Source organism: Chelonus insularis, unplaced genomic scaffold, assembly GCF_013357705.1.
Source record: "Chelonus insularis isolate UGA/USDA-ARS -01 unplaced genomic scaffold, ASM1335770v1 contig_410_pilon, whole genome shotgun sequence".
Lineage (NCBI taxonomy): Eukaryota > Metazoa > Arthropoda > Insecta > Hymenoptera > Braconidae > Chelonus > Chelonus insularis.
This window is the reverse complement of record NW_023276567.1, coordinates 159,470-186,412: the sequence shown is the minus strand read 5'-3', so window position 1 is coordinate 186,412 and position 26,943 is coordinate 159,470. Positions and strand designations below refer to the sequence as shown.

Sequence of the window (26,943 nt, the reverse complement as noted above, 5' to 3'; positions counted from 1 at the left end):
TGAGAGCATTCCATCAAATTCCGTGAAAGAACTCTAGAAAAATGAACATTTTTCTTTAACAACATTTTTCTCCTTTTTTTCCTCCTCTAACCATGATCTTTTAATTCCTTTGCTTACCTTAAGTCAGAATAATGTATTCTTAGTAAATAATTTCTTAGAATAATTGAAATAGCTCAAGCTTTTCTGTACTGTTCACAATTCACATGTAACGGTCGTGGAAATTGCGGAAAAGACAAGTACCTTGGAGTATATAGAATTCGTTGCGTAATAATGAGATCAACTATCTATAGCTATAATCATTATGACTGTTGACAACAATGATATTCATATCTATTACTTGAAAAATAAAACATTTTATTAAATGACTTTGAAATATAATCTAATAAAGGTGGACCATGTTGAATCATTCATAAATTTGTTCATGATTACATAGTACATTTGTATTCATGTAAATATTTATCTCTAATAGAAAAGCTTAGGATCTAAATTGAAATAATCAGAATAAAACAGGATATATGAGTGAGAGAGCCGAAAAAGGTTTTAATGCGTGTGAAAAACAAGTTTTTTTTCATCTACCGTCATGATGATAATGAAGAAGATGAGGAAGACGATGATGATGATCTTTCTTCGTCATTGCCATCAACTGAAAATCTATCTTACCTGACTCTCGTTGGCAGAGTCTCGAAAAATGTGGCAGCTGGTTGGTGAGCCTGGGAATATCTTCAATTCTAGCCTCAATTATACGGTCTCCTTCATCTAATTGATGGCTTATCCTCAGTAATCACTTCTAAAAATCATGTAATGAATAAACATTTAAAAAAAAAGGAGATTGAGTCTAAGAAATATCAGAAAGAAATTGCTGCTCAACTTTACCACTCAAAACTATATATTTTGGACAAATTATCAGAAACAGGAGTATTTTGTTTTACTTTTACCAACCACAAGTAATGTCATGATGATATGTTTTTGTTAATTACTATGTTTGAAATATTTTTCAAAAGTAATCATTAATTTAAGTAAGAAATTTCTTTTTATTCAATTATTTTAATAAGAAATAATTAAGTTAATGTAAATACTTTTTTCTTTCGTTCAATTTCTGACTGTTTTTCATCAAGTTTACTGTCAGTATTGCTTAAAAAATTTTCTCTTATTGACACACATTCAGTTTCCCATGGACAATTTGTAAAAAAAAAAATCCTTTGATACATTCGATTGATTTCGCGTCTCGAAATGAAACCAACATGACAACTTACATTTTTTAATTTTGTTTTTCAATACACTTATTAAGAAGTAATGATTCTACGTGATCCTGTCACGCTACACATATTTCCAAGCAACAAAGATACCTTTTCCTCTCTCTTTTGCGGTCTCGTTACGTGGCGCAAGCCATTGGGTGGAGGACGTCTTGAGGCAAGGCCGAAAGATCTACTCCTGCCCCTCTTTCATTATATTTCACACACGTCATATTTTCCCTTTTTTTTTTTACATACTTTTCTTGTGCCTAAGACCAACTGTAAAGCGTGGCATGCGTGATTTGAGGCCTCACGTGTTCGGGTAAAAAACAAAAATAGAAAAATTACCCGAAATCAATACGTTTGTATGTTTTACGGTTCTTTTGTGGTAAAATATTTTTCTGGTAAATTTTTTTTTTGTTTTAACATAACATTTGACTTTAAAAGCAATTATTTGAACAAAGCCATCAATTATAATGCATTTGTTATTTAATTTATTTATAAAATTACAAAATTTATTTCTCAGAATAGAAATAAAAATGTTGAATTTTCAAATAAAATAAATTTTAGCACAATATATAATACCATAAACATCATTTAATAAACCTAATTTTGATATGTTATGGTATTAATCTGGTAATATCAAAGATAAATCGTATTGCAGACCATTAATATTTGAAATCCCTCAGAAATTTAGAATGTAACATTTTTTCGTGTATTTTTGTCTGGTTGAAAAATAATTGTACGGTTGAGTGACATTAGAGAGGGTCCAAAAAGACTTCTCGAGTTTTACTGCAAACAAGCCGATGACGGATGAGAGGAGACTTGGAATATGGGTCTCAAGTCGCGAGTCGGAAGGAGAAAAATATAGAAGTAGAAAAAGTAAGAGGAAGCAAAGCCAGACAAGCGAGATATAAGTGCCTTTTTGAATTCTACACTACTTATACTAGAGGCCCTAAGAAAACTTGAATGAAAGAACTCCCCGATCCCGTAATCTGTGATTCTTAGTCGAACTCTTACCTATCGAATCTTATATACGGAGATCCGCCAATTTATTGAGCTAAGTATACTACCTTTTCAATCACTAACCCCTGGAGTTACTAATCCACTTTGACGCGTTTTTCGACTAGAGGTAGTTTCAATTGACAATTTGGAGGAAAAAAAAATGTTTGGAAAACGGAAATGTAGGATTTATCAAGTCTTCGTTGATTTTTTTAAGCTAAAGTCAGTCTCTTTGCTTTTTCAAAATATTCGTACGGTTTATTTTTTTTTTTTTTTGTTGAAAAAATATTTCAAAAGTCTGATAAAGAGCATTTAGACGAATACAATCAGTCATGTAATTTGTTAAAAAGATGAAAAAAAAATTTATAATAAGATTAAAATGAAATGTGATTGTAATATATATAAAAATGTATTGTATGATGATAGTAGAATTATTTTTAACTATAAAATTAGTTGTTAACAGAAAGGAGCTTTTTTTTTGACTCTTTTCATGTTTATTTCCCAACTTGTTGCTGCGCTTTTGGACTTGACTCAAGTCTGGACTCAATCTCATTAATGTGATGATGGTCTAGCTATTCTTTTCTGAGTCTTAAAGTCTCTACATTAAAAGTTGAAAGCATCACCGGTGCAGGTATTATAATCCCAAATTGACTGTGACTTCATGGAGAGAATTCTCTTGATCATCTGCGGACGTCATTAAGGTCGTCTTGGCGGACGAATATTTAAATTTAATTTACGAGAGCCGTAGGCTAAATATTATCTCTTTCTTTTCTTCCTCCTTTTCTTAAATATCTCGATGCTTTATTATATCCATACTCCAAATGTCGGTATTTAGACTGATGTTCTTAATCAATCTTTTAAAACCAGTAAACAAGACAATCATAATATAATGAACCTGTTCTCTTATTTTATTTTATTTCTTTTCTATATATATATATATGATATGTCAAAATGAGTAGAACAGAATTTAGTGTCTGAGCAAAAGATTTGACTTAAGACGCAAAAGTTTGTATGCCGGAAGACATTTAATAGTTGGACCTCCAAGTCACGGTAAAATAAAGAAGAAAGAGACGGGATTACGTGGGTTGAAGAACGCACGAACTTGACATCAGCAAGGACACATTTCGAAATATCAAGAAAATCAATTTTTCTGTCATTAAAGGACAGTCAATAATCAACAGTCATTCTATGATTTTTCTCTCTTTTCAACTGCCAACAATATCTCGAATGCTATTTGATAGAATCGTTATTTCTCAATATGTATTCGTTGAAATCATTTCTTTGATGGTCACTGAAAGGCAAATGATTTCATGCTTTTTGATTATTCAGTCTTTTGGATGATTAATATTATGTCTATTGTTAAATAAACACAACTATTTTTTAATAACAATATTTAATGTAAAATTACATTTTTATTTTTTAATTAGTTTTTCTTAATTAATTATTATTTGACTAAAAAAAAACCCGTGAATATCAAGATTATAAAATGATTCATCAAATTTGTCTAATCAAATAAATTAGTCATCTAAACACTTGAAAAAATTCAAGAAATTTTTCAAGCATATCAATTAATCAATTTTTCAAGTTAATATGAAAAAAATGAACTAAAACTAAAAGGAGATTGGATTAAAAATTTTCTCCGAAATACTTAGGAATTTTTTGAAAGTTTCTCAGGTGATATTTTGATGTAAGGATTTAAGAATTTCGTGACTGAGATGAATTACTTGTATCTGTGGTTTATGATCAAAGAAGAAGAGAGAAATATGGCAATGAGATTGGAATATTTGAGACAGAAGCGAGACAACATTGAGAGTAACATATAGGAGTAATGTGTATATACATATATAGAATATAGAGAGTATAAAGTAGGAGAGCAAAAGAGTAAAAGAGTTGCGCGATCTATGCGGTAGCATACAAGTCAACCAGTCAGGTATAGCTCGAGGCTATGGTATGATAGACAAGGTCAGCTTCTTATGTATGTGTAATGCTTGGCTGATCTTACTCACCAACTGGACCCTGTCGACAGTTTACTATTTATTTATAAACGCAATTAATACAAAATCTTTGATTTTATTTAATTGATAATTTATGAATAAATAATAATATGACATTTATTAGTTGTATATATATTAAATTTGATAAAATAATGGAATAATTATTTCATAATAATTATTTTATGTAAGCTTAAAGTTTTAAATTCCAACGTTTGTTTGTTTGGTTCTAGATATTTGGCAGTAAAGCAGATCTCCAGCTGCACACTCAGATCCACATGAGAGAAGCAAAGCCGTATAAGTGTACGCAGTGTTCAAAAGCATTCGCCAATTCGTCCTACCTTTCGCAGCACACGCGCATTCACTTAGGAATAAAGCCGTACCGCTGCGAGATATGTCAGAGGAAGTTCACCCAGCTAAGTCACCTGCAGCAGCATATCCGCACCCACACAGGTGATAAGCCTTACAAATGTCGTCACCCAGGCTGCACAAAAGCCTTCAGTCAACTGAGCAACTTGCAGAGTCACTCTCGTTGCCATCAGACAGACAAACCCTACAAGTGCAATTCGTGCTACAAGTGTTTCGCAGACGAGCCGAGTCTTTTAGAGCACATACCAAAGCACAAAGAGTCCAAGCACCTCAAAACCCACATATGTCAATATTGCGGCAAAAGTTATACCCAAGAGACTTATTTAGCCAAGCACATGCAGAAACATGCTGAAAGGACAGATAAAAGACCACCAATCATTGGAACCGGTCTAAGGCCGTCCATTCATGCAATGGCTCATCATCAAGAGCATCACTATTGGCCAAAAGTCAGTCCTGATTCGGTTATTGGTGACCTCCATGACAGGCTGCCACATCATCACGCAGCAGCTGCTGCTGAATATCATCAGAATCAGAACGATATGTTACTTCAATCGCATGGTGGTCATCGGGAATCTATTGAAAATGATTCTAGGCAACAAACGCCCCAACCGCCCGGAAATCACCATCCCAATTCGAGTTCAGCTTTCACACCCATTTCCTCCATTTCCATCAACTCAATATCCTCAATGCAACATCCACTAAATCCTCTAAATCATCTACACTATCCTGGTAGTCATCATCCGGCATCGCGGCCTTACCTCTACGAAGCATTTAATTCACAAAAAGCATCTCCAACGTCATCAACTGGCGTTACACCTGGAACTAATACCAACCAAAATGCCACATCTTTCCCTAATCAACTGATTAGTCTTCATCAAATTAGGAATTATGCTCATCAACCGAATTTAGGAAATTTGGGAAATCTCGGCAACATTAGTACTTTGAGTAATTTGGGCAATCTTTCAGCATCCATGGAAAGTCATGCTCTCTTAGGAGGGCTCAAAGATAAACAGTAAATCTAGGATTTTTTCTGTTTAATGTGTGTGGTACATGTGTGTGAGAAAATTCATAACTCGTGAGAATATTAACATATTGGTGAGAACGATAAGTTTTTAAAAAACAAAGTATTAGATTTTATTTTAAAATCTATCAAATTATCATGTTTATAAACAGTTTGGATAAACTCTGAAACAAATTATATTAACAAATATAAACAAGTCATACAGAGTCCACTTTTTATGACATAATTGAGAAAAAAACGAAAAAAAAAAAGGAACAAATTAATGAAAGAATTTTGTTCTCTACGATCATTTTGAAAAAATTTTATTAATCGGTAATTATACAGATCAGTAGCAACCCTTCGTATCTCCATACTATCATTTACTATTCGTCGCTTCTCTTGTGCCAATTAAATAAAGTTTAATTGAATCGGTGTGCAAACAATCAAAGATTTACAGAACGTTTTGAATTATTGTGGTACTAATAACAGCTTAAACTTGATGCTTTTCATGTTCTACAAGAATATCTTTTCTATTAATTTCAATTGTTTATTTTATTAGCTTTTTTCTCTTAATAAAAAAAATGATCAAAATAAAAAAAAAATTATACATATTATTTATGTAACAACAAAATATACAAAATAATTATTTATTATTTCTTCTATCTACTCTATTACTTTAAAAAAAAAAACTCATTATTATTATCATCTTAAAATATTTTAAGAGCACAAATCTATCAGTCTTAACATCGTTATAAATACGTAATCAATTATTTAATAAAATTTTTTATTTCACATTTCGATTCATATGCATCCAACATATTTTTTGTGTTTGTTTTTTTCCTGCCCTCATTCACATTTTTTACCTCGTGGCATCGTCAACTCTATACCTATCTCTTCGCAAAATATTTTTACTTTTCCTCGTTTGCTCTCAGTTCCCTCGTTCTCTTTTCCTCTCTTTTCCGTTCTCGCATTTAACAAAAACATCCTTGCGATTTGTGCTCTCGTGAGTTTACGAACATTTTTTTATCTTCTCGAATTTTTTTTGCATCATCTATTCATTACACTCTTATTTTTTCACCGTAATATTCCCTTCATATGTTGTTTTTATTTATTCTCTAAATTTTGCGAAATAATGTAAGTGTAAATTTCCATTTTTTCTTTTAAAAAAAAAAAAAAAAAGAAACAAAAGTTAAATTGACATCCATTTTATGACTAACAGTTTATACGATATTTTCAATTAATTTGTAGTTGTTATTGTTTCTTAATTAACGTTATGTAGTACCGTTGTGATTCAAGAGTCATAATCAAAAAATAATAAATATCTAGATGGGGTGTACCCAAGCAGATATTGTCATTCAGGATCTAATTGATATCAGTAAGTACATACATTGAGAAAAAAAAAAACTAAAAATGTTGAGAAATAAGTGGAGATGATAGCTTAAAAAAAAAGGTATTCCTGTACATGCACAAAATCTTCAGGTTCAAATTGCAATTGGCACCACAATGTTATTAAGAGTTTTTACAAGTTTCTGATGATTTTCAGAAAACATTATTTTGATATTGTTTCCTTTAATTGATGTAGAAGAAACGACGTAGAAAAAAACAATAGTATAAAGAATTGTCGTAAACCTGTTTGACTATCGTCATTTACATCGTTTGATTTTGATTTTAATTGAAAATAAATTCTTTATTTATTTTCTTTAATTGTCATTGATTATTTCAAATATAAAAGAAATCCTTTTTATAAATACTATTTGAAATGTTCGTAGAGTTAAAATTATTTCTTAATTATTGATGAAAAAAGTTTTAATTTTTTTTTATTGATTACACAAATTTGTTTCATGTCTTGAATAGTAAATGTAAAAAAATTATAAAAGTTCAAACTAAAATCACGAAATTTGAATTTAGCTCCAAATAAATAACAACAAAAAGACAGTACGGATAAACAAATATAGATAAATAATACGTTATTAGTGAAAAAAAAATCGATTAAACTGTAGATAATTTCTATTGTTGTGGTGTGAGCTTCGATTCATTCTTATGACCAATTTCCAATTTCTTTTTTTATTTAACAATATTCTACATTTTCTCTTCAAATGTAGAATATTTTTATTAAATTATTTTCTTATGTTTAATAAATTATTAGTTACAATAATACTGTAATAGTAGAAAAAAATTAACAAAGAGAAATAAATTAATGATTTAATTGAATATAAGAATTGTTACTTAGATGATTATTGTTTTTTTTTATAATTAATAATAATTTTTGTTGATAGACACTAAAAATTTGAAAATATACATTTCAAATGTTAGAAAAAAACTGTGTAATAATAAAAAGATAACAAAGAAAAAAAAAATAATTTGGAATTGATGATTTCTCTTAAGAATAATCGATTTTAAAGCTCACCCATCGTTTGTGCTCAAGTTGTTTACTATTAGTTTGTTATTAAGAAAATATAATATTCTACCATTTAATGAATTATTATAATATAATTGTCACAGTCACACACATTGATCTTTTGGTTTCCTTTCGATATAAAAATGATTGAACAATAATAGAAATTGTTACGCCAGGTAGCGTGAATTATGAGTGCAAGTTTATTTGATTTTAATGTAATAACTAAAAATGTTTTGACTGTAATAAATAGTTAAGAATGAGTGGATGTTTGAAAGAATAAATTTTTAAACGACACATTTTGAGAAAATCAAATGAATTTACTCAATTTAAGTAAAATTGATAAAAAGAGTAAATGGGATAAAATGTGTGAATATGAGAATGAGTGGAAGAAAAAAAAACGTACAAAGATCAAGAAAGAGGGAAGGAAGCAGTAAAAATAAAGAGAAAAAAGGAGAGAAAAATGATAACAAAAGAATTGAATAAATATTATATAAATAAATAAATAAATGTAATTAAATGGAGAAAAAATAATTTTGTTTTAATTAGAATGAAACATTATGAAGATGGAATAATTCATTTAGTTAAATGAATGAAGTAAATAAAAAAGTAAATTAAATAATTTTGTTATGGGAAACCAGGGACCTCGCGCTTTAATTGTGATTTATTTCTGTCTATCTTTATAGTTTCAATTTATTAGATAATATTTTTATTATTATTATATTATTATTATATTATATTATATTATTATACCTATAATTATTATCATTATTATTATACTTATAATTTCGTTTAATAAACTATCCCGTTGACAAAACATTTCATACTTTGTAATTTTTGTTTTTATTTATCATTTACTTTTTATTATTATTATTATTATTATTATTATTATTATTATTATTATTACATAACATTTAAATTTTAGTTATTGAAAAATATTTTCCATAGTAAAATTGTGGATGTTATACAAATAGTTGATGATGTTAAAAAAAAATTCATTTGAGTTTATAATAATTTTTCATTATTCATATAAATGAATAGTCTAATGAATACAAATAGAATGAAATAAGGAATGTTTTCTCTCTGTCTCTTGTAAAATTGAATTTGTAATAAAAAAATTATTAATTTTTAATAATTAATAACTGATGAGTAAAAAAAAAAATAGAACGCCATAAAATGAAAAATAAAAGACGACATATTAATTAGTATTCTTTTAATTTTTTTTATAAAGTAATAATAATTCTATAAATATTTGTTGATGGACCAATAATTGATTGCAATAATAAATAATTTAACTGTGTTGTTTTATAAAATAAATAGATATTGTATTTTTTTTTATTACCCAATCATTATTATTATTATCACTATTATCATTAATTAATAATGGCTTCCAACAATTTATGCCGTCCAAATGAACAAAAAAGTTTTTAGTCATCCATTATAAACAAATATAAAAAATAAAAATGAAATTGATATTTTTTTTTCATAGTTTTGATGATTTTTTTTTTCATTTATTCTAAATGCTAATCAATATTATTCATAAACCTAATTAAGAATAATTTTCTTTTTAATATAATTGTCAGTGTCAAAACGTATTTCAACCAATCTCTTCATTTATTAAACGGTAGTGCGAATGATTATATTTAAATAAATGTAAAAAAAACAACGGAAATGATTTTAAAAATAAATAAATTTTACGAATGATTATCGTGTGTGTATGTATGTATATGCACAAAAATTATTCAACAAAAATAATTGATAAAAGAAATAAAAAGATAATTATGAACTACAATTAATTTGATGAAACTAGAAAAATTTATAATATAAAAGAAACAATATATATGTAAATAAAATATATATATATATATATATTGCGTGGTACGAACAAAACTGTGATATTTAATTGTATAATATTAAGAATAATGGTAACAAAATATTCAAAGTAAATTATGATTAACTGATTGATCATCAATTATTAATTATAATGCAGGAGAATTCATTAAGTGAATTAATATAAATACCAGTAAATCTTAAATTAATCGTAGTATGGAATTTTACTGATGTATTTTCAAATGAAAAAATGCTATTTATACATGGGAATATTCAAATTGAGTAAATAATTAATACAAAAAAAAAACTACAATTAATCTTTAATTTAGTGAAACTACAACTGAAAAGAAATCAGAAAATCCCAAATCTATTCTGAGAAGTCAAAAGAAGCAATATAAAGTATTATAGAAAAAATTGAAGTATTTGAATTTTCCATGAATGAATAGAAATTGAAAATCGTATGTTTATTCGTTTCTTGTTTGTAAAAAAAATTACTATAAATAAATAAATAATAAAAATTACTAAAATTAAAATATACTAAATGTTTGACGAGACAAATTCCAATTTTTGAACATTATATTCAAAGATTTTAATTCAAATAATATAGGAAATATATAAAGAAGAATAATTTTTAAAAAATAGATAAAAGGGTAAAAAAGCGTGGTGGTAAAGATAATCGAACAAAAAAGCACGTAAATATAACTAATTGTTAATACTGAAATAAAATAATAATCATTTTTTTTCTAGTATTTATATATTGCATCCTCCGACTGATTATTATTCATAGTAATCTTAGAATTGGACTCCATTGAAGTGTGACTCAAAAAAATTTAATTTCTTAATATTTTAACATCAGTCTGAGTCAGTACACAATCATAAATTTTTTTACGTCACTGATTAAATTATTCAATATTATGGGAAATGCTATAAAATAAAATTTAATTCCAACAGACAGAAGATGAATGTTAAAGAATCACATTATATAGAATAAAATATTTAGAAAATAGTACCAGAAAATAAAGAGCATCGATTTGTTATTTAAATAATTTTTTTCAACACAATCGTATTGTTTTTATGCCAAAATAATATGCATAGAAATATTATTAAAGAAATAAATCGTCCTACTGATAAAGAACGGAGTAATAATTATTTACAGAAAAAACATAATTTTTTAATAATGAAGAGGAAAAAAGTAATAAAACAAAACAATCGATTGCTCATAGCCAATAAACGTCTATATCATTATAGACATAATTTAGATGTTTTAAAATAAGAAAAAAGTGAAAATAACTCGTCTTTTAACTTTTTAATCTCATGATGTCATATATTAGCTGAATTTAGATGAATGAGAATATTTGACATGTATATACAATAATTTAAATAATAAAAGGAAAAGGGAAAAAATATTTCGCTCGTATATAAAATAATTCATCTGACCTTAATACTATTAAATATCATACAACGAAATTGATTGAAAATATTGATCTTAACAAATTGTATGTATACAACAAAAAAACATCCATTTCCATTTGTTTCATTTCTTTTAAAACTTGTAAAAAGTGGAAATATTATAAAAAAATACATGAAACATTATAAAAGTTAGAGAAACAAGTGTCAGTACCTTGATAATCATTTGAATTTGTCTTCAATCACTGCATAGTTAATATTTCATAACTCATTTCTGATTATTTAGCACTGATTGTTCGTCCTTTCTAAAAAATATAAGTAAAATTAATAAAAATTATTGTATAAGCTACCACAATTATAATTTCATCAACAAAAATCAAAAAGTGGACATAATTTTGAATAAAAAGAATAAATTGCCAATTTTTGTGATGGAATTATGATTCTGCGTGACTTTTATCTTTTTAATTACTTAACCTTTCTAAAAATTGAATGATTAAAGAATCTATCAGCTCAAGATTATTTCATAGAGATAAATTGATGTGTAATAAAGATATTATAATGTTTTGAAAACTAATTTGATTAATTAAATTGAACTCAACAAAGAAAAGTTATAACTCTGCCACCTTGTGTTTATTGTATGGCACAAACGTTTACATCAGTAGCCATTAGTGTCCTCTATGAGCACATCCATTTTGAAATCTGTTTTACCATAAGGAGAGGGCAGCACCTACCGCATAGAGTATCAGTTGAGCACATGCGCGTGTGAGATGTCAAAATAGAAAGAATTTGACAAAAAATTAAAAAGTATCAAACTGATTAGTTATTAAGTATGCTTACTGTCAATAATTTATTTTTTTTACAAATATAACAGTGTATTTATAAAATTTATTATCATGGCATTTTTAGAGGTACATCAAGTTTTTTCATTACTTTTGCTATAAATTAATTTAATACTTTATAAATTAACCTCAACTTGACAGCTATAATATTACTTGATTATTAATAATTTTTAAACAGACAATTTACTTTTTCATTGAATACATTTGAAAGTATAATTTTTTTTTATTTCTTATCTATTTTGGTGTTTCAAATAAATCATAAAAAATAGGGAACAAATTATATCAATATGATCAATAACAATTTTTACATTTTCAGTGGCGTCGATTTAATTTTTTCGATTTAAGAAAAGAAATTGATGGAGGAAAAATAGCTGAAGCTCTTGTGGTAAATTACCTTATAGTTAAACATTAAATTTTATTAAATTATGAAAGTTTTTCATGTATCTATCTTTGTTTACTAGGATGTCCAAGTAACGGCAGCTACTAGTGGCAATGGATCTTTAATTTTGGGTGACAATGCAGGAAATATACATGTTGTTAAGAGAACATATCAAGTATCAACATTCAAAGGTTATGAAATAAGTGTAACCCTTGCCGAGCAAGTTCAACATTCAACGTATCTTTTTACTATTGGTGAAGATGATCCAGGATGTAATCCAACTATCAAAGTCTGGAACTTTGCAAAACTTGATAAACAAGAAAATCCAACATGTGTTCGGATAAGTCGTGCAATTCCAAGCTTTCGAGCAGTTCCTGCAACTTGTTTATGCATTCATCCAAGTCTTACTTTAATGGCTGTCGGATTTTCTGATGGATCCATTATGCTTTATCGTGGTGATATTACGAGAGATCGAAAGAATAAAATAAGAGTAATTAAAGATAGTACTCCACCTATCACAGGAATGGCTTTCAGATCTACCGGAAAACAAAATTATTTATTCGTCGCAACAACTCTAAATGTATATCTGTATAATATCACATTGAAAGATAAAGAAGTGAAAACAGTTCTAGACAATATCGGTTGTGCTAGTCGGTGTTCAGTTTTAGCAGAGACTGCTCAAGACAGTCATTTTATGATTGGTAGAAATGACGCTGTTTATTGTTACACGCTCGATGGTCGTGGCCCTTGCTATGCTGTAGAAGGTCAAAAAATAATGCTAGATTGGTGTCGGGGTTATTTAGTAATAATCGCTAAAGAATCTGGAAATGTTTCTAGATCGACTACGACAATTAGTGCTAAACCAAGTACGATTGAACCTATTCCACCAGGAGCAGATAAACACACTATTACAGTTCTTGATATACAGAACAAATTTATTGTTTTCTCTGCTTCTATGATATCAATTCAAGCAATTTTATCGGAATGGGGCGGATTTTTTATTTTTAGTGGTGATAATAAACTTTATCATCTTGATGAAAAGGATCTTCAGCAAAAGTTAGCTCTTTTATTTAGAAAAAATCTTTACGATGTCGCGATAAGAATTGCTAAAAGTCAGCAGTATGATTCTGAAGGTTTCGTAGACATTTTCAGGAGAAACGGAGATCATTTATATTCGAAGGGTGATTACAATGGAGCAATTGAGCAATATATAAGGACAATAGGAAAATTAGAGCCTTCATACGTAATTAGAAAATTTTTAGATTCGCAGCACATCGACAATTTGACAACTTATCTTCAAGCTCTTCATAAACGAGGCCAAGCAACTGAGGATCATACAACTTTATTGCTAAATTGCTATACTAAACTCAATCATACGGATAAATTGAAGGAATTTATTATGACTAAAGATCGAGAAGTTGATTTTGATGTAGAAATTGCTATAAAAGTCTGCCGCCAAGCTTCTCCTGAAGATGCTTTATTACTTGCAAAAAAACATAAGAAGCATGAATGGTATTTAAGAATTCAACTTGAGGACAAGAAAGAATATAAAAAAGCGTTAGAGTATATGGAAAGTTTAAATTATGAAGAAGCCGAATCGAATATGAAAAAATATGGAAAAATTCTTATAGAAAACGTTCCTGATGAAGCAACACAATTTCTAAAAAAACTCTGCACAAATTATCGTTCAACTGATAGAACTTCAATTGATCAAAATGTTATAGATACTACGAATCTTGATGATAATGTTGAGAAAGCTAATCCTGAAGATTTTATTCATTTATTTCTCAATAACTCGGAAAGATTAGTAGAATTTTTGGAGCATTTAGTTAAATGCGATACAAGATGGAGTACTTTGGTGTACAATACTTTAGTAGAACATTACTTACATGTTTGGAATGCTTTAGATTCTAAAGTGACGAAACTTCAGTATGAACAAAAAGTTATTAGACTCCTACAAAATTCAGAAGCTTGTTATGATAAAGATCAAATTTTAATTCTTTGCCATCAACATAATTTCCGAAGAGGACTTTTATTCCTTTATGAAGAAAAAAAGCTTTACTATGAGATTCTACAGTATCATTTGAGAGAAGGTGATGATGAGTCTGTCTTATCTACATGCAAGCGATTTGGACATCAAGATCCTAATTTATGGATTCAAGCACTCTGGAGTGTTGCAAGAAATCGAAAAGCATCGCCAAAGCTTTTGGCTGATATTTTATCTTACATTTCTTCAGAAAAACTATTGTCACCATTAATGGTGATTGATGCACTCTCTACATCATTAACTTGTACCCTTGGTGATGTTCGATCATATTTAAACTCCGTTTTAAAGTCTGAGCATGAGCAAACATTACAGGATGCTGAATCAGTTAATAAATATCGTAAAGACACTGAAAAATTACGAGAACAAATATCAGAGATTAAAAATTCTACGATTATCTTTCAAGGATCACGTTGTAGTGCTTGTCATCATCAACTTGAGTTACCATCTATTCATTTCATGTGTCAACATTCTTATCATCAACATTGTTTTCAAAGTTTTTCAGAAAATGAGACTGAATGTCCTGCGTGTCTACCAAACAATAAAACATTATTGGATATAATTAAAGCTCAAGAACAATCTCGAGATCTTCATGAAACATTTCATAGTTTGCTTGATCGAGCTGAAGATCCATTTTCACTTGTTGCTGAATATTTTGGTCGAGGTGTATTTAAGAAACTTATGGTAATTACTGATGCTGACAAACCAATTCTTCCAGTTTCTGGGGCACTTAATCGAAATCCACCTCGAAAAAATCAAGAAATTAAACCAGATTATAATGCATTTGGACCAGGTGTTGAAGCAAAACTAAGATTAGCTGAAGGAAAAAGTAATTTAGTAAAAACAGAGAAAGTTGATCATTTTTCTGGAAATGAAAGAAGAAATATGGGGAAACCTGAAGTATATTCAACGACTCTGGAAGCAAATATAAGTTCAACAAGTGGAGTTTCTAATGTAGTGAAAGTTAATCCTTCAAAATCGTCACCTTTACCTATAAGAGATGCAAATATTGCGAATAACAGCTCAAGAATTTCACCAGCAAACAAAGCTTTTGTAACTCCAAAAACACCTATTATTCCAACGAATCCAGAGTCTGAGTATGATGAAAGAAAAAATCCTTTTGCTAAAGATCCCAATAATCCATTCGACGAAGATGATGATGATGAAGATGAAGATGATAATTATAATAAAAATTTAAATCCATTTGCTAGCTAAATTAAATTATTCATAAATGCTATTGCAATGAGGGATTAATTAAAATAGATGTACTGGAGAATCTAGTTATAGTTTTCATGCTGTATTCAATTTTTAACAGCTATAACTTGATTTTTCATTATATTTTAATCATTTTTTATATGTAAATAACACAAGCTAAAAATAAATAATATAAACTTTGTTCTTTTATGATTTTTCATAAAAAATAGTAAGAATTGTACAAAATATATAATGAAATATTTACACAACGTAATAAAGTATTAAAATACGTATTTGAATTGATTATTATAAATATGTATCTATAAATAAATTTTACAATTAATTATTCATGAGTTAAATCAATCAAAGTTATCTTGATCAAGCTTTGACTTCCAACTGAAAATTAAATCACTTATTCTAAAAGCATCCCATTTATCTTCAATTTCTGGTACTCGTGGTTTCACTTTAATAGCTTCTACATATTCTTCACCGTATTGAGGTGTAAAAAAATCAGACAATTTAGGTTGAAGATCTTTTGGTCTCGGTGGAGGATCCTTACTTCTTGTTATAACTTTTGGCAATTGTGATTCATTAACATTCAGATCGATTAAATTTTTAAATATTGGTTTATCTGAAGGAAAATTAAGTGTACTTGATACCTAAAAGCATTTTAATCATTTTGTTTATCAATAATATTCATTTTTCCTTCAAAAAATATATATTTTATCTGAATTCATGAGAATACCTTTTTCAAGACCTGGCTTTTATAAGGCGATGGTAAACTATCGAGTTCAATTACAATTTTTTCTCTTTTAACTTCTTCAAGCTTATTGATAGTTCGAATGGTAGTATTATATTCTGGACGACTTAATGGATTAACAGTAGTGCCAAAAGCCACTTTACTTTGTTTTTTCTTTAAATCTGATGCTGAAGAAAAACTCTTTGCTCGGGCTCTTACTGTTCCTGAATCTACTTGAACATTTAGTTTAGATCCAGTTATGTTTCTCATGGTCATCACTCTAGCTTGGCTTTTTGATCTCACTAATGCCGGTTTTTTTTTACTTTTAGGATCGACTTTTTCTGATTTTTCTCGTTGCATGGTTTATAAATCAAATTAATTATTAAAATTTTCACAAACAATAAAGAAAAGTATGAACAGTTATCTTTGTTTCATTTAATACAAATATACTTTCTGAAAAATCATTCCCAGAACGAATTTATATCAACACTGCTTTACACACCGGTTTGTTTATGTTTTGATCATGAGTGACTCTATTACTGGTCAAGAAAGGTAACTCGGTGGAAAAAATACTACAGCGCTGTAGTTCATGAACACATTAAATGATTTTCAAGAAGGTTATGATAGTAGTGATCAAAGCACGTTTCATTCTTGAATTTGTGGGTTGTCAACATATTTATTTCTCGTTCACTGAAACTTTGTAAAGCTTAGAACTATAAACATAACGAAAATAGTATTTTATTATGTTATAATTTTGTTAAATTATTTATACAAATATGGCTAATGTTGCTGAAATATTCAATTTATTTCAAGACTATTTAAATAATGAACAAGATATACGTGAGGTATTACGTTTTTTTTTATAAATATGATAATGTATGATATAATATTCATGAAAATTGTGCAAAAATTAAACATTATCTTATCGTAAGCTTGAATTTTTTAAGAATGGTTAAAAATATATTAATAATTGCTATTTTTGTTACATTACAAATTCACGTAATGTAAACAGGAAATTCGCACAGTTGTGAGAAAAATTGAAAAGTGTTCACGTGATATTGCCATTATCTTACAAAATATTCACAAAAAAGATGCTGTTGAGGAAAACATAAGTAAGTTTCCTTATATTAAATTGCATAACTGTAATATAATAAAATACATTTATTTGATAAATCATAAGTTATAATCATAAGCAAAATAATTCGTGATTCGCAGTTGTATCACAGTATTGTAATAATGCACGAGTGCATTTTGAAGATGTTCGTCAATATTATGGGGAATTAGCAAAAATCGTACCCCAAAATCAATATTACCGTTTCTACGATCAATGGCGTCATGTAACACAACGACTATGTTTTTTGGCATCTTTAATAATTTATTTAGAAGTGAAAGTTCTTGTTACTAAAGAAGTAGTAGCAGAATTTTTGAGTTGTAAGTTAATTATTTATAAACTTTAAAAGCCACGTTTTCATAATCTTCTTATCATGATTGTTTTTTCAGTAAAAAATAATCGTGAAGAAGGTTTTCATTTGGATATTGAAGATTATCTGATTGGTTTGCTTGAATTAGCATCAGAATTGGTTTGTTTAATTGAATTCTACTTTTTACTTTTAATTCGATTTCACATAATTTTGGTTGATCATTTATATTTTCAGACAAGATTTGCTGTAAATAGTGTCACTTCTGGTAATTATAATCGACCAATAGAAATATCACGTTTTGTGAATGATTTAAATTCTGGTTTTCGTTTATTAAATTTAAAAAATGATGGTTTAAGAAAACGCTATGATGTTCTTAAATATGACGTTAAAAAAATTGAAGAAGTTGTTTATGACTTGAGTATTCGTGGGCTGAAACCAGGAGTAGAAGAAGATCGTATGATAACAGAACCCACAACTGATTCACAACAAATTCAATAATTAATAAATAAAAGCTTATTTCGTTATTTTATACATATTGATGATTCATTCATCAATGAAGTATTTATTTTATTCAGTTAGCTTATATAAAATTCCATAAAAATACTTTTGATAAACGTTATTTTGTATACTGACCTATGTATTAATAATATTAATAAACTTGATCTTGTGGTAACTTAAAAAAGGCAGTAAGTTATTGTTAGTATCCTCGATTAAAGTCTACTGTATTTGGTAATGATTCGCCTTGAATGTATTTTCTATAATTATCTGCAAAAAGTTTAGCTATGGCTTGAGGTCTCACTGAACATGCATTGTGCGGTGTGATTGTTATCTACAAGAGAAATAAATGTTTATAAATATTTTATTTTTAATTAAGCAGATGAATCTTATCTACAAAGATATTACTTGAGGCATATCCCACAATTGGCTTGTTTGTGGTAAAGGCTCAACCGGGAAAACGTCTAAAACAGCCGCTGAAATCCATCCTCTTTCTAAGGCACGTATAATCGTATTTTCACAAATAATATTCCCTCGGCCAACATTAATAAGTACTGACTTTCTTTGTTGACAAAAACTCAAAACATCCCCATCTAAGAAGCCATCTGTCTGTGGTGTTGCAGGCAGTATACTTATGATGTAATCACAATTTGATAAAAATTCTGTTAATGAATCATTTGTTCTGTGATGATCAACAAATGATGCAGTTTCAGCAATGACAGTTGGATTATGTGTTCGAGTTAAACTCCAAACAGTCGCTCCAAATGTTTTCAATATTTTAGCAACTGATTTTCCGAGATTTCCAAGTCCCATTATGCCAATATTCAGATCACCAATCAATCGCCTACTATTAAACATACCATTTACAGTCCAGTGCTTTCTTTTTTGACTTTCGTACTCTTTCCATTGTTGTCTTTCGTGATTTACGATCTGTGTTACAATATATTCAGCCATGTCTAATCCATAAATATCATCAACAAAACGAGTGACAACGAGATTTTCAAATCTTCCATTGAAACGAAACAAAGGCAAAAGAGGCTCCACACCAGCTGATGTTGATTGAATCCATTTAATAGAATTTAATTGATTATAAACCTTTGGTAGTGCAGCACAATCTGCTATCATTATTTCAGCATTTTGAAGGTCGTTATAGCATTCTATTTTATCTGAAAGAGATACTTGATAAATAAAGCTGATTCATTTCAAGAGCAAGAATCGGAAAAAAACTCTTAGACACGCATGAGAGATAATAGATCGTAGTAACATTTAATCAGGAAATTAATTTGCAGAAAATAGTGGTTTTCAAAATTATGTATAATGAAAAGCAATCATGTACTTGAAGTAAATAGCTCATTAAAGAATTTTTGTAATACAATAAAATTCAATTGATTTAAATTAATTACCTGGTGGAATTTCAATTACTTCTATAACTTGAGGTAAAATTGATCGAACGTATTCCGCCAATTTTGGAGCAAGTGAAAAAACAATTACACGTTGCATTGTTGTTTATTTTATGTTCAATAAGTAATGATGAGTTTTAATTATTGCAATGTTTAGAAAAATTTTTGTACTTTTAATTAAAAATTTTAACAAAACTTTTGTGACGACTGTTGTCGTTAACCTAATGTAAAACGATTAAACGCTTGCATTACTAATTTATTTGCATTGACGTTATTTATATACCCACGTCTGATGCACAACCTACTGCAATAGTCAAATAGTGCATACAAAATGGCCTTTGTAATTAGAATGAATTAGAACGATATCATATTGTTGCAAATAACAACACAAATGTCACAATTAATTTTACGAATTTTTAATTACTTCATCAAGAGTAAAATAAATTTATCTGAATTTATTACCAGAATTGCTATTTTATTAATTGGTGATGATTAGTTTCTAATCTACTCATAAATTAAAATATTTAAAAAAATTTTAAAATTTCCCGGTAACAATAGAAATTAGTCACAATGACATCTAGAGCCTAGTAATTAACTTACTGCTGTTATGACACATGCTTGAATGCTCTTTGACAACAGATGTCTTTCTGGGATTATGATTGGTCAATTCTAACCTTGCGAATAAACAAATTCATCCAAATGAGTTAACAAACAAAAGCTTCATGTAGTTAGACGGAGTTAAAACAATTAAGGCGTTGAACTGTTATTGGTTTAAAACCACGTTACGTTTTGTAACTATTATGATAAAGATTATCATGACTTGTGATAATGTTTGCATTTTTGTCGTGATGTTTTTTAATTGATCATTTAAGTATTGATAAAATGTTGTTTTATACACTGTTAGGAGGATACGTCCTCACGTCTGTAATTTTATTTAAATATCCGTTACTTATTCATAAAAAAAAGAAAATAAAATTTGTTTGTAAACACATCAGCCACAGAGGAGGTAAGTAAATTAAAAATATTAACTTTGACATTTTATAATTAATTTAATAATAATTTTTATGAACATTAAAGGTGCTGGAGAGAGCTATGAGAATACTATGAATGCTTTTAAAAAGTAATTTTTTTTTTTTTAAATTTACTAATACAAGATACTTCATTGATTACATGATTTATATTTAAACGTTTTTCTTCTTTAGAGCCATGGCCATTGGTACACATATGTTAGAATTAGATTGTCATTTAACAAAAGATGGAGAAGTTGTCGTTTCCCATGACCAGAATTTGTTCAGATGTACTGGAATAAATAAAAATATCTGCCAATTAAATTATAATGAACTACCTTTGTTAAAGACATCAATACCAATTGATTTTGATCCTGGTACGTTATTTTTTATAATTACTACCTATTATGCATTTATTATTTAATATTGAAATCTAAGATTTTCATCAGTAGACGTGGAATATATTGGATCGGAAAATGATGATCGAAGAATTCCACTTCTTAAGGAAGTGTTTGAGGCATTTCCACAAGTACCAATCAATATAGATATAAAAGTCAATAATGATGAACTGATTAGGAAAGTATCAGAACTTATACAAAAATATAATCGTGAAGAGTATACCGTATGGGGTAATTTTAATGATGCAATCACGAAAAAATGTTATAATGTTGTAAGTAAATTTGAAAAATTTCTATTAAAATTGAATATTAAGTAATATAAATATTTATTTTTCAGAATCCAAATATAAATTTATTATTTTCTATGAAACGTGTGATTTATCTAGTTTTATTGATGTATACTGGTTTACTGCCTTTTGTACCTTTCAAAGAGACTCACTTGGAGATATTTTTACCTTCAATTTACCTCAAGTAAAATTAAATTAACTTCAATTAATCAATTTATACCATAATTTTTATTTTATCCATAATAGAAAAAATTTTCTTTGATTTTAGGAAAAGAAGAAATCCTTTGAAATCATTTTTACCATTTGAAACAATAGTGTGTCATATGATAAATATATTGTTAATGAGGCCATCATTATTCCAACACTTACAAAGAAGAGGAATTCATGTAATGTCACTATAAGTACAACTAACTAAATGTAGATTTTTGTAATTTATTGATAATAATTTTTAAAATTACTATTTAATATTATATTAGGTTTACTTTTGGGTTCTAAATCAAGAGGAAGAATTTAAACAAGCTTTTAAACTTGGAGCTAATGGTGTAATGACTGACTATCCAACAAGACTAAAAAAATTTTTGGAGAATAAAGAACGTGAAGAAAAGTACTCGCACACTTAAGGAAGCATTATTTTATTAGACAGTATTACAAAGAACTGCTTCAACCATTGATGTTACACCAAATAAAGTCTTTATACTGCACATTAAATATCAATAATCAATCATATTACCTGACTACTAATATATCATAAAACATATTTCATAAGAATCAGTACAAAATTGATTTACCATATAATTATTTACTGTTGTTAATTATATTTCTGTATAAATATTTATTTCTTATCGAATTTCATATATATATATACATACAAGAATGTAAAAATTCATAAACAAGTTTGTGTCATGTGTCAATTGTCATGATTAAAATAAATATTATAATAATATAAGTAATTTTCATTATGTATCATTTGTATAAGAGCATTGATGATATGGTACGATTTTTGGTTTATTAGATCCAACCGTGTAAGTATAATTGAACATTTTTCCATGGCAGTAAACGCATGTAGTTGTCGATGGATGATCTTTATTATAGTGTTTAGCTATGTCACTACCATTAGGTATTTCCTTGTTACAATCGAGACACATGATAGTTGTTTTAGCTTCCATTCTTGAACAAATTGCATCTGGAATAACTATCTCATGATTTGGAGACCTTCTATCATTTTGTTCTTGTTCTGACATTTTCCTTTTCGTAATTGGAACACCTGATGCAACTGAATTTTTGGCGGTAGATCAGAGTTAGACCTAACCTATCACAATTTTTTAGTTTTAATTTGCACTCCAATAAGGTTTTTACAATTACGTTATTTAATACTGTTTTATCCTTCTAATAAAATTCATCAGTCTTTGGAATATTTAGTTATATTATAACTATAATATAGAAACTAAATCCATGATAAATAGAAAAATTGACAACAGCTTGTACACTGGTACGTAATAAATAAGCTACCATGTACTACTACTGTTTACGGTGCTCAGCGATTCAGCTATAAAAAATACACAGCAGTGCCACTTCCTTCTTATCTGACTTCTCATGAGAAAGTATACAGGAAGAGAGAAAATTTTTCGAACAATGTTTTTATCTTTTTTTAATTGATATTATTTCAAAAAAATTGATTTACAGAGTTTTTTTCAATGAAAAGATTTTCAACAAATATTTCGTAGTTATTATAAATTTATTAGCATTTAAACTCATACATTCATCAAGTTACATACATGAAATTAGAAAGAAAAACATTTATATAGGTTTAATTTTAAAATGTAATCCAATAAGTGAAAAAACAAGACATTTAAGATCTTGAACGAGGTAGTAGAAACATCTCAAGCCTTCTGGATCACGAGATTGATTGACATCAAGAAGAGATCCAGTTTTAGAAGTAGTGAAGGAAATATGCTCATCCCCAATGACGATCTCCAATTCTTGCCTGCCTACTCTATCCGGCTGTGGCCACAGGGAATCGTCTTCTTGCATGATTTCTGAATCTTGAATAATCCTCTTTAATTCTTCCATTACACACTGATGTACGTAAGCTTCTTTTCGAATCATTGTATCATTTTTATAATTTGAATTATTAGCGTATCGTAATTTGCCATCAGGACGAAATTCAAACTCCAAAAACTCGTGGCCAAACTTTCCTTTATGACCAACATAGTACCTTATGTAGAAATCTGTCGACATGTTGGATTTATTATGATTTAATAATTTACAGTTTAGAAGCAAGCACTAATATTCAGTAACTGGAGTTTTTTTCACTTAATAATCAACAATTGACTCCTCTGATATTTGTTGACGCTTCTGCAAGTTATGGTGAAGTGTCATTGATAGAAAAAAATCATAGAGTGTAGACAACCATTCACTTGTTCACCGCTGCTAGCGCTTGCGGTCATTTTTGAAATTAGAAAATCAATTAATGTTTATCAAGTGTCGATATTTATAACTTTGCAAATAATGAAATGGAACGACACTCACACAATAACAAAAGCCGATAATGACATAAATCATTTATGTCACAAAAAATATTGAAGCTACCTAACTTACAAAGCTGTCAATGCATTCGGAACGATATGACACAAGTAGATAAAGCGCTGACAAGAATTTTATTTCATATGTGGGGGTACTTTTGAGTATATAAACGTGTGTGATGACGTGTGTAATTTTTGTTGTGTTTCTAATCATCACAGTACATGCATAACGTACAATTGTTTGTATTATTCATTACATTACACTTAATTAATTCTTCAACAGTTTTTTCAATAAATCGTATTAATGAGCAATAAACAAAGAAATGTTTTGTAATCTGCAATAAGCTCAATCATTGCAATTGTGAAAAATATTTGCTCAATAAAAAAAGTGGAAACCTTGATATATTACAAAAAATGGTAAATATTTAATTTTGTAATGCGAAGTCAATTTTGCATTGTATTTTTGATAAAAAAAAACATTTATGACAGTTATTATATTTTCGGCATAAAATATTGTTTAATTGAAAATATTAATGGTCTGTGTAATTGTTCCAGAATAATGCACTATGATCTCAAATAGCAGAGAAGTTAATTTATTCGAGTATTTTTCCAATCAATATTATACCAATGGATAAATGAAGCATAAAATAGATAAACCAAATATCTATCTACCTCATTATTTAGCAGGATTATACAATGGTTCAGCAAAGAATTCTTGGATTAAATGGTATATATATACTTATATTAAAAATTTCCAACTTGTTATACGTGTTTCGATGAGATATTGATAACATCGAAAATGATAAAACAGTTATTCACATGTTTATAATGATATATAATGTATTAATAGCTGTCTGTGGAGGCCGGCGATTTGTGTTGACACTTACAGCTGGAATGATTTTTGGATTTTTCTCGGCATGTCTTTTAATTACGGCTACCAAAGATGTAACGAATGTGCTAAACTGGGTGCCCGGTAGATCTAGTTTATCCAGAGATCCTCATCATTATTCAGACCTCACTTCCGAGGTAATTATTATGTCGTTTTATCCTATGAATTTTATTGAGTTAAAAAAATTCAATGATAATTATTATCATAAATGAACGAATAACAGATAGGACCGGAAACTGATGTAAAATTCCATGGAAATGATGAAGAATTCCACAAAGATGAAGATAAAATTGCTCAAGAAATGGCTAAAAAAGTTCGAGTTCTTTGTTGGATTATGACCAATCCTAGTAATCATCAGACAAAGGCTCGACATGTAAAAGCAACGTGGGGAAAACGTTGCAATGTTTTATTATTCATGAGTTCAGCAGAAGGTATAGAGTACTATCAGCATTTTTTATGTCCTCTTTAAACTTTTTTTTTATTCTCATACAATTCCAGACACAAGTCTACCAACGGTAATATTACCTGTAAAAGAAGGACGCGAAAATTTATGGGCAAAAACCAAAGAGGCTTTTAAATACGCTTATGAAAAACATAAAGATGGCGTTGATTGGTTTATGAAAGCCGATGATGACACGTATGTAGTTTTTAATAATAATTGAGAAATTAAAATATATGTCATAAATATAATTTAAAAATGATTTATATATTTTATCTAGGTATGTGATAGTAGAAAATTTAAGATATATGTTATCACCATATGACCCGTCATCAGCGCTCTACTTTGGCTGTCGGTTTAAACCTTTCGTCAAACAAGGCTACATGAGTGGTGGAGCAGGTTACGTACTTAGTAAAGAAAGTGTTCGTAAGTTTATTGAAGAAGCTTTACCAGACAAGAACAAATGTCGTCCAGATAGTGGTGGTGCTGAAGACGTAGAAATGGGGAAATGTCTTGAAAAAGTTGGAGTCAAAGCAATGGATTCACGTGATCCTCTTGGGAGAGGCAGGTTCTTTCCTTTTGTCCCGGAGCATCATCTCATTCCAAACCATGTTGACAAAAGTTTCTGGTATTGGAAATACATTTATTACGAAACAAAAGATGGCCTAGATTGTTGTTCAGATAGTGCTGTTTCTTTTCATTATGTCTCACCAAACATGATGTATGTCTTGGAATATTTAATATACCATTTACGTCCATATGGTATTACACATAAAGTAGAATATGACATGCCATCAACAATAAAATCATCTAATGATACGGAATACTAGTCGCATGAATTGACGAATGAATGAAGAACGATTTTTATCGATCATGTAAATTATTTAAAGTTTTAAACAGATAAACTTTAATGCTAGTCAGCTGTGAATAAATATAATTACTATTAAACGTAGCCATAACGATATCAATGATGATTTTGAAATTTTTTCAAAAATATTTGTCTTTCAATATTAATTTTAACGAGTATATTACGAAAAGAACGTGTTTTTGTGGTGAAAAAAAAACATTGATATAAACATAAATAAAGAATTTTTAAAATTTTAAATTATAAAATAAAAAAACAAGACGAGCATTTCATTAAAAAAATATCTCGATACGAATCCGTATACAAATTTTGCACGTATTCCCAATAGAATAATTAAAAAGAACAACACTTTTACAATGCAGAATAATATATATAATATGTATATATATACACGAAACTGTTTTTAATTAATAATATTCATAATAATAGTTATATAATAATCCCAATAATAATATACTACCCAAGTAATAAATACTATAGATACAAAGTGAGTGAGGGCGTTTTGGTGAATAAATAAACCAACTGTTAGGAATCAGGGTATTTCTATGTACAAGTAATATTTGTACTATGCAACTGACGCAGTTTTACCATCGTAGCCCTCGCGCTAAACATGCTCCAGTTTTAATCTCTCAATAATAATTTCATGCATCCTCTAAATGTTTCATCATATTTTTTTATGGAATCAAAAGTGCGGAGGAAAAAGTTTGTCTCTCTTTTTTCTAATCTTTTTTCTATTCATCACCACATTGTTTCACTTATACATATAATTGTCTAAAATTCCGAATGTTTTTGACGATAA

General features: G+C 28.4%; 8 protein-coding genes across 11 annotated transcripts in view; 5 read left to right on the top strand and 3 right to left on the bottom strand.

Annotated features, from left to right (window-relative positions):
* The window catches only part of LOC118069481 (zinc finger protein rotund-like), a 72,690-nt gene extending 66,445 nt beyond the window's left edge, over positions 1-6,245 (top strand). For all 3 annotated transcript variants that reach the window (XM_035087625.1, XM_035087624.1, XM_035087623.1), the window contains exon 6: positions 4,459-6,245. In XM_035087625.1, coding sequence (XP_034943516.1) covers positions 4,459-5,610 — 1,152 coding nt within the window. In that variant the 3' untranslated portion in view covers positions 5,611-6,245. The remainder of the gene's footprint in view (positions 1-4,458) is intronic.
* Positions 6,246-11,989: 5,744 nt separating this feature from the next.
* On the top strand, positions 11,990-15,874 carry Vps11 (vacuolar protein sorting 11). Its single transcript, XM_035087630.1, has 3 exons — positions 11,990-12,134; positions 12,382-12,450; positions 12,527-15,874. The coding sequence occupies exons 1-3, from the start codon at positions 12,120-12,122 to the stop codon at positions 15,701-15,703; spliced, it is 3,261 nt and encodes a 1,086-aa protein (XP_034943521.1). The 5' UTR covers positions 11,990-12,119; the 3' UTR covers positions 15,704-15,874.
* A 124-nt stretch (positions 15,875-15,998) lies between these two features.
* On the bottom strand, positions 15,999-16,955 carry Rcd4 (Reduction in Cnn dots 4). Its single transcript, XM_035087633.1, has 2 exons — positions 16,428-16,955; positions 15,999-16,341 (listed from the first exon to the last, which is right to left on the bottom strand). Exons 1-2 carry the CDS (start codon positions 16,779-16,781, stop codon positions 16,042-16,044), a joined length of 654 nt encoding a protein of 217 aa, XP_034943524.1. The 5' UTR covers positions 16,782-16,955; the 3' UTR covers positions 15,999-16,041.
* Positions 16,956-17,044: 89 nt separating this feature from the next.
* Positions 17,045-18,502, top strand: trsn (translin). The gene is made up of 5 exons (XM_035087632.1): positions 17,045-17,266; positions 17,434-17,533; positions 17,637-17,852; positions 17,922-18,001; positions 18,077-18,502. Exons 1-5 carry the CDS (start codon positions 17,198-17,200, stop codon positions 18,338-18,340), a joined length of 729 nt encoding a protein of 242 aa, XP_034943523.1. The 5' UTR covers positions 17,045-17,197; the 3' UTR covers positions 18,341-18,502.
* On the bottom strand, positions 18,411-20,029 carry LOC118069484 (glyoxylate/hydroxypyruvate reductase A-like). Its single transcript, XM_035087631.1, has 3 exons — positions 19,741-20,029; positions 18,746-19,503; positions 18,411-18,671 (listed from the first exon to the last, which is right to left on the bottom strand). Exons 1-3 carry the CDS (start codon positions 19,835-19,837, stop codon positions 18,540-18,542), a joined length of 987 nt encoding a protein of 328 aa, XP_034943522.1. The 5' UTR covers positions 19,838-20,029; the 3' UTR covers positions 18,411-18,539.
* A 361-nt stretch (positions 20,030-20,390) lies between these two features.
* On the top strand, positions 20,391-22,137 carry LOC118069478 (lysophospholipase D GDPD1-like). Of its 2 annotated transcripts, none has more exons than XM_035087620.1 (7): positions 20,391-20,743; positions 20,815-20,857; positions 20,940-21,121; positions 21,197-21,414; positions 21,480-21,613; positions 21,698-21,815; positions 21,906-22,137. In XM_035087620.1, exons 1-7 carry the CDS (start codon positions 20,620-20,622, stop codon positions 22,047-22,049), a joined length of 963 nt encoding a protein of 320 aa, XP_034943511.1. In that variant the 5' UTR covers positions 20,391-20,619; the 3' UTR covers positions 22,050-22,137. The 2 variants fall into 2 exon arrangements, with proteins under 2 accessions (XP_034943511.1, XP_034943510.1); XM_035087619.1 differs by having other exon boundaries at positions 21,194-21,414.
* Positions 22,138-23,129: 992 nt separating this feature from the next.
* On the bottom strand, positions 23,130-23,840 carry mago (mago, exon junction complex subunit). Its single transcript, XM_035087622.1, has one exon. It carries the CDS (start codon positions 23,665-23,667, stop codon positions 23,227-23,229), a length of 441 nt encoding a protein of 146 aa, XP_034943513.1. The 5' UTR covers positions 23,668-23,840; the 3' UTR covers positions 23,130-23,226.
* Positions 23,841-23,969: 129 nt separating this feature from the next.
* On the top strand, positions 23,970-26,914 carry C1GalTA (Glycoprotein-N-acetylgalactosamine 3-beta-galactosyltransferase 1). Its single transcript, XM_035087617.1, has 6 exons — positions 23,970-24,368; positions 24,507-24,678; positions 24,802-24,977; positions 25,064-25,271; positions 25,339-25,477; positions 25,560-26,914. Exons 2-6 carry the CDS (start codon positions 24,648-24,650, stop codon positions 26,107-26,109), a joined length of 1,104 nt encoding a protein of 367 aa, XP_034943508.1. The 5' UTR covers positions 23,970-24,368; positions 24,507-24,647; the 3' UTR covers positions 26,110-26,914.
* The last annotated feature ends 29 nt before the right edge of the window (positions 26,915-26,943 follow it).

Coding starts and splice junctions, on each gene's coding strand:
- Vps11 (XM_035087630.1), top strand. Junction 12,451..12,526: donor AAATAGCTGAAGCTCTTGTG/GTAAATTACCTT, acceptor TTTGTTTACTAG/GATGTCCAAGTAACGGCAGC.
- Rcd4 (XM_035087633.1), bottom strand. CDS start 16,781: ATGCAACGAGAAAAATCAGAAAAAGTCGATCCTAAAAGTAAAAAAAAA. Junction 16,342..16,427: donor AAAGCCAGGTCTTGAAAAAG/GTATTCTCATGA, acceptor AAATGCTTTTAG/GTATCAAGTACACTTAATTT.
- trsn (XM_035087632.1), top strand. CDS start 17,198: ATGGCTAATGTTGCTGAAATATTCAATTTATTTCAAGACTATTTAAAT. Junction 17,534..17,636: donor TGCTGTTGAGGAAAACATAA/GTAAGTTTCCTT, acceptor CGTGATTCGCAG/TTGTATCACAGTATTGTAAT. Junction 17,853..17,921: donor AGTAGCAGAATTTTTGAGTT/GTAAGTTAATTA, acceptor TTGTTTTTTCAG/TAAAAAATAATCGTGAAGAA.
- LOC118069484 (XM_035087631.1), bottom strand. CDS start 19,837: ATGCAACGTGTAATTGTTTTTTCACTTGCTCCAAAATTGGCGGAATAC. Junction 19,504..19,740: donor AGTAATTGAAATTCCACCAG/GTAATTAATTTA, acceptor TATCTCTTTCAG/ATAAAATAGAATGCTATAAC. Junction 18,672..18,745: donor AATTGTGGGATATGCCTCAA/GTAATATCTTTG, acceptor TTTCTCTTGTAG/ATAACAATCACACCGCACAA.
- LOC118069478 (XM_035087619.1), top strand. CDS start 20,620: ATGTTGTTTTATACACTGTTAGGAGGATACGTCCTCACGTCTGTAATT. Junction 20,744..20,814: donor ACACATCAGCCACAGAGGAG/GTAAGTAAATTA, acceptor TGAACATTAAAG/GTGCTGGAGAGAGCTATGAG. Junction 21,614..21,697: donor TTACCTTCAATTTACCTCAA/GTAAAATTAAAT, acceptor CTTTGATTTTAG/GAAAAGAAGAAATCCTTTGA.
- mago (XM_035087622.1), bottom strand. CDS start 23,667: ATGTCGACAGATTTCTACATAAGGTACTATGTTGGTCATAAAGGAAAG.
- C1GalTA (XM_035087617.1), top strand. CDS start 24,648: ATGGTTCAGCAAAGAATTCTTGGATTAAATG. Junction 24,679..24,801: donor AAGAATTCTTGGATTAAATG/GTATATATATAC, acceptor ATGTATTAATAG/CTGTCTGTGGAGGCCGGCGA. Junction 25,272..25,338: donor ATTCATGAGTTCAGCAGAAG/GTATAGAGTACT, acceptor ATACAATTCCAG/ACACAAGTCTACCAACGGTA.